At 37.4% G+C, this 10,615-nt stretch overlaps 2 protein-coding genes across 4 annotated transcripts; both read left to right on the forward strand.

Moving 5' to 3' along the window:
* Positions 1–415: 415 nt before the first annotated feature.
* On the forward strand, positions 416–3,603 carry LOC111806733 (peptidyl-prolyl cis-trans isomerase CYP21-4). Its single transcript, XM_023692171.2, has 8 exons — positions 416–551; positions 1,101–1,287; positions 1,505–1,544; positions 1,787–1,837; positions 1,966–2,051; positions 2,371–2,508; positions 2,602–2,752; positions 3,051–3,603. Exons 2-8 carry the CDS (start codon positions 1,136–1,138, stop codon positions 3,135–3,137), a joined length of 705 nt encoding a protein of 234 aa, XP_023547939.2. The 5' UTR covers positions 416–551; positions 1,101–1,135; the 3' UTR covers positions 3,138–3,603.
* A 3,168-nt stretch (positions 3,604–6,771) lies between these two features.
* Positions 6,772–10,145, forward strand: LOC111806731 (uncharacterized). 3 transcript variants are annotated; one of them, XM_087129113.1, is made up of 7 exons: positions 6,773–7,230; positions 7,702–8,404; positions 8,529–9,144; positions 9,234–9,334; positions 9,433–9,522; positions 9,614–9,741; positions 9,831–10,145. In XM_087129113.1, the coding sequence occupies exons 2-7, from the start codon at positions 7,736–7,738 to the stop codon at positions 9,973–9,975; spliced, it is 1,749 nt and encodes a 582-aa protein (XP_086985239.1). In that variant the 5' UTR covers positions 6,773–7,230; positions 7,702–7,735; the 3' UTR covers positions 9,976–10,145. The 3 variants fall into 3 exon arrangements, with proteins under 3 accessions (XP_086985240.1, XP_086985239.1, XP_023547936.2); XM_023692168.2 differs by having other exon boundaries at positions 6,774–7,230; positions 7,655–8,404; XM_087129114.1 differs by lacking the exon at positions 9,831–10,145 and having other exon boundaries at positions 6,772–7,230; positions 7,655–8,404; positions 9,410–9,522.
* Positions 10,146–10,615: the final 470 nt, after the last annotated feature.

The raw sequence follows: 10,615 nt of genomic DNA on the forward strand, positions 1-10,615 counted from the left end.
GAATTCAATTTAAAAAAAAAAATAAAAATAAAAAATAAAATAAATGTGATGGGTCTAATAAATCATTAAACTTCTAATTTATAAATTAAACGTTCTCAACTTAATTAATTATTTTTAAATGAATTATTTTATTAAATATAAAATAATAAAAAAATTTAATATTTTGTATTTACTCGACTTATAAATTTTAAAAAATATTGAATAATATATTAAAATAAAATTGAATATAATGTAAAATTTTTGGGATTTAATAGACCGTATAAACCAATTATATATCAAAATAAAATTTTAATATATAATCTTAGGGAAATGAGTCATCATAATTGGGCCGGTCCATGGAAAAACCAAACCCGGCCCATTTCATTTTTCCAGCGTCTTTTACCTGGAAAAAGAAAGTAGAAAATAAAAATAAAATAAAAATTTAAACAAAAACTTGGAACTCGAGATTCTTTCTGTTTCGAACAAAAGGGCTACTGAATTCAGAAAAGGCTTTTCAACTGCCAGATTTATTGCCTCTGCAGAGAAATTCGCGGCGGTTTGAGAAATTTCAGGTACTTATTGTAATTCTTCCCCCGCGAAATCTACAAGGCTTGTTCATCGAAGTTGTTCCATAAGTTTGTTGAATCATTCGGCATCTGGTTTGCTTGAAAATTTTCATTATCTGGGGATTAGTTTAGATACTGGATGATTTAACTTTGATCTATTTGATTCAATTAGTATCATGCGAGGTCATGGATTGGTTGTCGCTTGCACTCTTGTGGGTTGATCGGTGGATCGTGGTTCAGAGCTTGTTTGTAGATTTCACTTGATTTTTGTTAGATAGTTCAGAATTTATGGTGTTTAGACGAGAGATTTGCCTTTTTTAGTAATTATGTGATGAGTTTCTTGATTTACTTTTTCCATACACTTGTGAATCATGTGTTTTAAACGCCACCTACCTTCATATGCTCGCTTCGGCGCTGCATGGATTTCCAGCTTTAGAGTTGTAAGAATTTTGTAGAGTGGAACAATATTTCTGATTCTGTAAATTTGGATTTGGAATGACTTGTATAAACTATGAAGTTCTAAGGACTCATATTCTTCTTTATGGATTCCTGCAGTGGAACTCTCTCTAGCTTGAAACTGAAGCGAATTTATGGCAAGGATTAAGCCGCAAACTTTGCTTCAACAAAGCAAAAAGAAGAAAGGACCCTCGCGGATTGGTCTTACAACAATTCTGACATGCAGCTTGATTGTTGCTTTGTTCGTGTTTCTCCTTCATACCACATACAGACATTGGTCTAACAGGTTAGTATCAGAGCGGTCATTTTCCCAACTTCGTATTCTCATGAAATTGATGAGAATTTCAATACTTATACCTTACTGATTAAATTGTTCAATCTTGGTTGAGACTCAGAATATAATTCAATATTTCTGTATGATAATTGTTTGGTCTGTTTGTATGGAATTTGGAGCTGTTTTGAAATATCAACTACTGGCTTAACTTTTCTTCATCCCAATTCAGGTCAAAACTTCAATCAGAGAATGGGTTTTCAGGTTCTGAGGTACGTAGGTCAATTTTGATTCTTATTTTAGAATGAAGTTGATGATTTCTAAGTTTATTTGTTAGCAGATTCAATTCACTTTTTCATTTTTTAATATTCTCCCTAATAATCCTTAATATAATTTTGCACGTCATGGTGCAAGTTTATCTTCATAACGTAAAGTTTTCATTGCATTTTAAGAGCTTGGTATTATTTCATGATTTATCTCTACTTTTTGAGTCTGATCATTACTTGTTTTACAGACCGAAGCTTTACATTTGGATGCAAAAAAAACAGATCTACCTGGATATGCTGTAGGTTTACCCTTATCCCCCATCTGCCTTATATATCTTTAGATGTTTTCTAAAACAAAATTTTATCTTCTACTTCAGTATGAACTTGTGAATTTATAATAATCGTCATGTTTTCTCGCTGTTCTTAGGTTTTCAGTACTTCAAAGGGCACAATCGTTGTGGAACTTTACAAAGAAAGTGCCCCTGAAGTCGTTGATGAGTTTATTTATTTATGGTGAGCATTATAAGTATGAAACATATAATTTTCCATACTGTGGAGGGTCTTCAAACTTGAGGAAAACATTTCAAATAGAATGTTGCCATTTGACACCGCCTTCAAAAAATGAAGTTTCAAAAGGGGTTCATTGTGCATTTACTCTTTTCTGGCATAATGTTCGCCTGAAACTCTAATTAAATAATTTCTCATGGCTTGTCTGAAACTCTAATTTAATAGTTTCTCATGGCTTTTCTTTCTTTTTTTTAATTATTCTTTTAAATAGTATTACAATTTCCCGTGGAAATAAACGTTCTCCTTTGAAACATTGGACTTTCAGTCAAAAGAATCGTTTTAGTGGAATGCTGTTTCACCATGTGATAAAACACTATTCAATTCAAGTCGGAAATAGCCAAGATCTTGGAGTCGCAGAAGATTGGATTCTGGGAGGAAAGCATCATAGTCAGCCTGATGCAAGGTTGGTGCCTTGTAATTCATCGTTGACGTTTGATATGTTACCATTTTTCAATTTCGGTTGTACCTGATAGTTGTACTTTTTATGCACAATCAGTTTAAAACACGATGCTTTTCTAGTCGGGACCCCTAGGGGGAATCCCAAGAACAAGGGATTCGAGATTTTCATTACGACTGCACCAATTCCAGATCTTAGCGAAAAGTTGATTATCTTTGGGCGAGTAATTAAGGGAGAACACGTTGTACAGGTGAGAATAACTTGGTTTCTGTATTATGTTGTGAAGTACTTTCTAAGATATTCACTTCTAATCGAGTTTAGTGAGTGAGAAATTTCAAATTTAAATTTCAGACCTGACTGAACTTCTTCTGCTAGAATATTCTCTACCTGACATCTTCTTACAGTTTTTTAGGAATCGATGCACCTAATTAAATTGTTTTCTGTTTCATTTCATTTGGTTGTTGTACTTGATGTAGTAACTATTCCTGCAAGATCATTGGTTGAACATCGTCATTATATTGATGTCTGTGAAACATTGTATTCCTCAGGAGATTGAAGAGGTGGACACGGATGAGCATTATCGACCCAAATCTACAATCAAAATAAACGATATAACCTTGAGAATGAAAATATGAAGGAAGAGCATTTGGCATCTTGGGCTTCTACCTTTCAAGTAATTGTTTCCTATTCTCCTAACTGACATATCGGTTATTGTAGGGTAATTGTTCAGATAGAGATATGGCTTGGAATATTCATTCAAGCGTGTTCGTCCACGTTACCACGGTGTTAGCCTCTGGTGGCTGGGCTAGGAGAGGGAAGAGCTTGTCAAATTCCTTTTTCTTTTGTGTAATATGCTGTATTTGGGGACTTGATTTAGTTACTTCACTTGTTTCATAAACTTTGAAATGTTATACAGCAGGTTCTTGGATTTTTGAGTGGCCATCAGAACTCATCAATTAGGGAGATTCTTTTCACTTCTCTTTGGTGGGTAATTGATAGATCAAAACTTTCATATATTCATTATTGGAATCTGTTATGAATGATGACCACCATTGTATATGAACTTCAAAATTATAGTAGCCTTTCAGATCATTGAGATTATTTGATCCAAGATGTTTTAGTTAGTTTAGATGGAACTTTCGAAGAGTTTAAGCTGTCTCATGCTCATAAAGTATGAATCTTTGGCTTTCAATGTATGTATATGGTTGTTGTAACGATCTAAATCCATCGCTAGCCGATATTGTTCTCTTCGGGCTTTTCTTTCTGGACTTCCCTTCAAGGCTTTAAAACGCGTATGATAGGGAAAGGTTTCCACGCCCTTATAAATGGTGGTTTGTTCTCCTCCCCAACCAACGTGGGACATCGCATTTGTAGAGGATATTGTTGATGAGAATAATATGAGGTTGGTCTACCCAATCTAGGTGAGCAGGTTGGTTGGTTGGTTAGACTCGACTTTGTCAACATATGATTGGAGTGAAGATATAATTAGTTAAGTTATGTTCGGGTTAGTTAAATGAAAAAATGAATTGTTGAGTACCTTTAAATTAAATTCAAACAAAATTAACAAAATTTTCATCTTGTTTAATGTTAGGTCATGCGAATAATAGATATAAAAACCTTAGGTAATGAAAAAAAATAATATATGAAACATAATTATTTCAAAGTATAGTGGGCTAAATATTTATATGCTTGAACCCAATGGGAAGTTTTTTTCTTTTTTTTTTCTTTTCAATTTAGCACCTATTGTTACGAAAATTCCAATGTAGCTCCTTATATTTCAACAAATTCCAATTACATCCTTCCTTACCTTACCGTAGTTACCCGCTTATTGGGACCTGCAAGAAGCTAAGTTTCTTTGTCACATTGGACTTTCGTCACATTGGAAAAAGAAAAAGTCAAAGCAGTCGTCACATTGGAAAAAGAAAGAAAAAGTCAAAGCAGTCGTCACATTGGAAAAAGAAAAAGTCAAAACAGTCGTCTCATTGGAAAAAGAAAAAGTCAAAGGAGCAGATCATCCCATTATCCACCTTTAGAGAGATTTTTTAAGAAGGTTCTGTTTAACACATCTTGGCCAAGCAGTAAAGGAAAGAAATACTTTGTCGGTAAATACTTTGTCGGTTGAAGGTGCTCTCTTCTCTACTCCTAAACATAGGAGAGAGGCTCACTCTTTCATCCATAGTATCCTTTGCATCTCATGCATCTTCGGTCTCCTCTCTTGGTTTCAGGGAGCCGGTAAGCAAGAGTTCCCCCGAGTGTTTCTCACAAAATAGTTGTGTTCAACACTTCATCAAATTTTGATATCACCTATAACTAGTGGGAAAACAGTCGTCATTATGGTCGATAATTACAACATATAATTACCCTCGATCTCTAGTAAAGACTTCAGGGAAATTTTTAGAGTTTGACCCAGATGACTTGTCAATGGCTTATGGGAACTTGTATTGTAAATTCAATTGAATTACCTGATGGATCGTGTTGCCAAGGTGGGGTATGAATTACTGACTTCCATATTCATGAATTTCAACAACCATACAGTCAAAGCCGGTGCTTTTTACTTGGCTTTTACTGATGCAGGTCTTTGTTGAGAAATGCAAGTACTTAAAATCTATACATCTTCTTCTCGGTCCAAGCTCACTGCTAATAGATATTTATCCATTTTGACTCGTTACGTATCGTTGTCGGTCTCACGATTTTAAAACGTGTTTATTAATGAGAGGTTTCTACACCCTTATAAGGAATGTTTCATTCTCTAGGCCTAGCATCTTTGCTGGCACGCCACATGTGTCTGACTCTTATACCATTTGTAACAGCTCAAGCCCACTGTTTCATTCTCTAGGCCTAGCATCTTTGCTGGCACGCCACATGTGTCTGACTCTTATACCATTTGTAACAGCTCAAGCCCACTGCTAACATATATTGTTTGCTTTGACATGTGATGTGTCGCCGTCAGCCTCACGATTTTTAAAACGTGCTCTGTTAGAGAGAGACTACACACTTTTATAGGATCTCACACTCTATTAATGGAGCCAAACAGTGATGACTATCATTGTCAAGTAATTCTATCGCTTAGCTCAACATGTCTGTTCTTCTGTTGGATGGACCATGGGTGGAACATATGACTCTTGTTCCATGATATTGTATCGATCTCCGGGAGGCTCTTGATCAAAATATTTGTGAGATTCAGATAATTAGATTAAAATGAAGTCCAATGATCATTCCACCTATAAACCATTTAATGATACCCATCTCACCCATCCTTCGTTCATTTGGACTATTTATAAACGTTTCAAAACTATGTAAAAGAAATAGATATTCATTATAATGTTGGAAGGATTGCTCGGAGACATGTCCCTAATGCCATAAGAAGAAGAGAAGCTTCCCGAAAGATGACCGCAACCCAGTGTCCAAAAACATCGCCCAACAATCCTGTGATGAGCTTGAGCTGCCACTACAGCTTATTTTAACCGGTCTCTTTCCGCTTGATTGCTAACTCATGAGTAAAGTGATTCATCCAAGGTCATGAGTTTGTAAGTGCCATTGAAAACGTGTCAATCGAATCATCTCGATTTCGATTATGAGGTTATATTTGTGATGAAATATTCTTTAAGAAGATTTATAGTCCCTATGAAATTAGAAGCTTGAACTCTCGCTCGGTTTTATCAGCCTACTTGCTATAGCATTTTTCTGAAAGATAAATGTCAAAGTACATCATACTCTCTACACGTCTATTCAGATAAATGATATATGTGTAGCATATTAGCATGATATTCTTTTTTAGCTAAGTAATTATAAAAGTAGATATTGAACTATCAGTATTTTATCTATTAGATTAAGATTAACGTTTAATTTACAATATCATATGAGTGAATATGTAAATATAAAATTAAAAAGTTTTAAAATATTATAAATTAAAGTTAAAAAAAAATATATATTTTTTAAATGAGAAAGACAATTAAATTTAAATTTAAAATAATAATAAAATGACCCAAAAAAGGCAATTCAACGAATTTACGAAGAAAGCTCTAATAAACGACCCGACTGATTCTTGGAACCCGCCAAAAGCGGCTCAGTTACAAAAAGCTGAAATTTTCAAGTGCCATTTCCGTAATATTCTAAGAATGAAGGGGGCATTTAAGTCATTATTCGGACGAATCCAGACCACACGTGTAATGAACAAGGGCGTTCCATTGTCACTAAAATGCGCTAAAATGGGCGCAGAACACTAAAATGCGCACATACTTGCAGCGTGAGTAGAGGAGAGGAATGGAGAGAAGGGGGGGCGAAGAGAAAGAGAAAGATGGGTCTGTCCGAGTTGGCTCAGTGAGTCGGTGACCGCATTTGACAAAGAGAGGGAACCCCCAAAAAAAAATCACAGCGTGGGATTTTGGGGGGAGGGTTTGAGAGGGGGTGGAGTGGAATTAGCCAAAAAAATGGTGAACGAGAGGGAGATTATTAGTCCTCTCCTTTACCATCACCACCACCACTCCCTCTTCTTTCTCTCTCATTCCCATTATTTTCCCCAATTCTTCTTCTCTTCTAACCCTAAATTTCCTTTTTCTTCTCCTCTTCTCCTTCCTCTTCTTCAATCCATCGTTCTCTTGTTTAATTTTTCCCTTTCTTTTGTTTTTCTTTGCGTTTATCCATCTGGGTCTCTCTCTTTTCCCTGGTGGGTTCGTGGGTCGGGCGATTTCTTGGTGGTGGACGGTGGTGTTGCTCGTTCTTCGCCAGGTAATGGGTTATCTCCTTTTAATGTTCATTGGGTTTTTGTTTTTCTTTTCGTTGTTGGGTTTTAGCATCTGGGTTTGTTGATTTTTGCCCTGTTTTTAGGTTTTGGCTTGGTGGGTTGTTGTTAGTTTTGCTTCTTCGTAAGTAACGATGCATGTTTGTGGGCTTTTTTTATGAGAAATTTGTATGGAGGTTGTGCTTTTGGCTTTTGATTTGGAGGTGTTATGAATACATTAATCGAGATCCTTTTGATTTCTTCTTGTTGAGGCTGCAATTGATTGCACATTCTGTTTGCATTGGTTTTGTGTTTTCCTTTTATCTGTTTGTTTTTCTGATTGTTCTTTAGGAATGGTTGTGGATTGTTCATGTTTGAAGTTCTTGTGCTGGTTATTGTTACTGAATGGTTCACTGTTTTGGTTCTTCTCAGGTTTGCTGAAATAGTCTGCTATTATTATTGTGATTCGGTTTTCGTAGGCTTAGTGTTGTGTGGTCTTACTGCCAATTAGTAATGGAAGAGTTTCGGACGTCGGGGATTTATGGAAGCTCTACTATGAGGAGGAAAAGGAGTCGAACTTCCCGTCGTCCTCGACTCGAGTCACAGCAACTAGCTGAAGGTTTAGATCCTTCACCGTCATCTTCGATGCCACCTTCTGATGATGCAGTCAAGTTCTCCAGTGATGAGAATGGTGGTGGTGATGGTAGTTCTAGGAGAAAAGAATTAAGTCTCAATCAATGTGTATCCAGAGGCTCATCTGTTAATGGGGCTGAAAACGAACATTTTCTTAAAAGAAGCATAAAAGATGGAAGTTATAATTCATATTACCGTAGTGAAACGGGACAAAGTGCTAATGATAACAAACGCAGCAGCGAAGGTGTCCTTGCTCCTGCTAATTGGAGAAGCACGAGCAAGGCATCAGATGGTATTGAATCGGAGTCGAGTAGCATCGACCCATATGGTGGAAGGTATGGTGGTGAAAGTTCGAGTTCTGGACAGAAAGGACTTTATGCTGAAGGATTAGGAAATGATAGCAAGGTTAAGAAGGTTAAACTTAGGGTTGGTGGGGTCACCCGTACTATTCGAGCCACTTCCCCTCCCAATGGCACGTCGAAAGGCAGTTCTTCGAAGGGTTCTCAACCTTCCGATGGTCATAGGCAGCAACACAAGCATAACTTTCAGGTACTTTTGAACGTTACTCATATGGAAGTTTATGTTAGTGCTATCGTGCACGTTATAACCAAATAAGTTAGCAACACTCGAAACTGATTTTTTTTTCTTCTCTCCAATGTGTTTCGGAAAGCAGGAAAACTTTACTGGAAATCATTCACCTTCAGAAAGACGAGGCAGATTACATGGAGTTCCGTGGAGAGACTTCTCACAAGGTGGCTTTGGCCTAGAAAAGGAGGAGACATTGACAGGGAAGATGGCTGGGAAGCATGGAGCAGAGTCGGTTCGAAAGAGTAAAAGAGCCTCAAAGAGGCGTGTTCTTAATGGGGATTTTGATGACGACGAAGATGATGAGATACGGTATTTGGAGAAGCTTAAAACTTCGAAGGCTTATGCAGGATACCGTGATGATGGTGATGAACCGATCAAGAAGCAGCGAAAGCTCTCCAGCATTTCTAGCGTAGAGAATTATGGTGCATCGAAGCACGACAAAGATGGGAAGAAGGCTAGATCTGATATGGCGTCGGAAGACAAGGATTATGAGGAAGAAGAAGAATCAGCTTCTGATGGTGATGTTGAAGCCAATCAGAAGAAGCAGAGGAAGGAATCGATCGATGCATTGATGGACGGTAAGAGAGAAATGACTCTTACCACACGTCAAAGAGCTCTTCAGTCTAGCAAAGATGCAACGTCCGCTCGAGGTGCTAGTTTAATCGAATTCCCAAATGGTTTACCGCCTGCTCCACCCCGAAGTAAGCAACTTCTATCCAAATTGACACTGCATTAATCACAAAAATTTATTGTTACTATTTCTAATTGTTTACATTTTGTTTGTTCTTAGAGCAAAAAGAGAAACTCACCGATGTGGAACAACAACTTAAGAAGGCGGAAGCTGCACAAAGACGACGAATGCAAGTTGAGAAGGCTGCTCGGGAATCCGAGGTTTGTTCTCTTCACGATATCATTTGCACTATGGTTCATTCATATTCTTATACACTATTCCTGATTGGAACGAAGCCTGTTTTAAATGAATCTTGTAGGCCGAGGCGATCAGAAAGATACTCGGTCAAGATTCAAGCCGAAAGAAGCGGGAAGATAAAATGAAGAAGCGCCAGGAAGAATTAGCTCAGGTATTGTAATCTTATAACTTCTAATTATGTGTTAGTGTTATGAATAGTACAAGACCATAAGTTAGATTTTTGTTCCCTCAACTCTTCACAGGAGAAGGCTGCAAATGCCGAGAAGCTCTTGTCAAACACCATCAGATGGGTGATGGGCCCTTCTGGTACCGTGGTGACCTTCCCGAACGACATGGGCCTTCCAAGCATATTCGAGTCTCGACCCTGCAGGTATTTATCTTCTTCACTGCCTTTCGACTTGCCCCATACACAGTAAACTGTTAATGGTGTGAAAATCTTTGTACAATGTATGCTTTCAGATATCCACCACGGCGGGAAAACTGCGCGGGTCCATCGTGTTTGAATCCGTACAAGTATCGAGATTCTAAGTCGAAGCTTCCTGTTTGCAGTCTCGTGTGTTACAAAGCAATTCAAGAGCAGTTGACAGAAACTACTACGTGCTAGAAGATTTTGATACCATGAATCTCTAGAGCTTTTGTTTCTGTTTGCATTTAAACGAAGGTAGAGTAGATAGATGTATACTTGCAGAGACGTTGATGGAAGAAATGTTTTAGGATCTGTTCTAGGTCCGTCCCCCATTCGTTGGATATAATGCTACCCCATTTTTATGTGCATACACAGCATTTTCTCGATCTTTCCTTGGAATATCTTCCTCAGGCAATTGCTTGCTTGTGTTGTTTAATCAAGTCGGCTAATGTACACCTCCAGAAGCTACTTTGACAGCTACATAGCCACACTATCGTTATCTCCAATAGGATGATTTAGTAATAGGTTTGGCCAAGAACACACCGCCAAAAGTGCCTCCACCTAATAGTTTGAATTTGAATTTCCCATTGGAGGGAAGACCCTTTTTGCCGCTAGGGGTATTTTAGTGATATTTTAGTGATAAGTTCTATAGGAATTGAACGACCGTATTCTTACCTAGCGATAAATTCCCATCACAAACTCCTATCTTCTTTTCATTAGAGTATTTCTAGACAAGTTCCTGGATAACAAGATTAGATGATAGTGACAACATCGACCATGACCTTGATACAGAGCTGGAGTTTCTAACTATAATGAATGCGCCGCTAACTATAGAGAT

The sequence above is a fragment of the Cucurbita pepo genome, chromosome 12 (genome assembly GCF_057944985.1).
Source record: "Cucurbita pepo subsp. pepo isolate OVF chromosome 12, ASM5794498v1, whole genome shotgun sequence".
NCBI classification, from domain to species: Eukaryota; Viridiplantae; Streptophyta; class Magnoliopsida; order Cucurbitales; family Cucurbitaceae; genus Cucurbita; species Cucurbita pepo.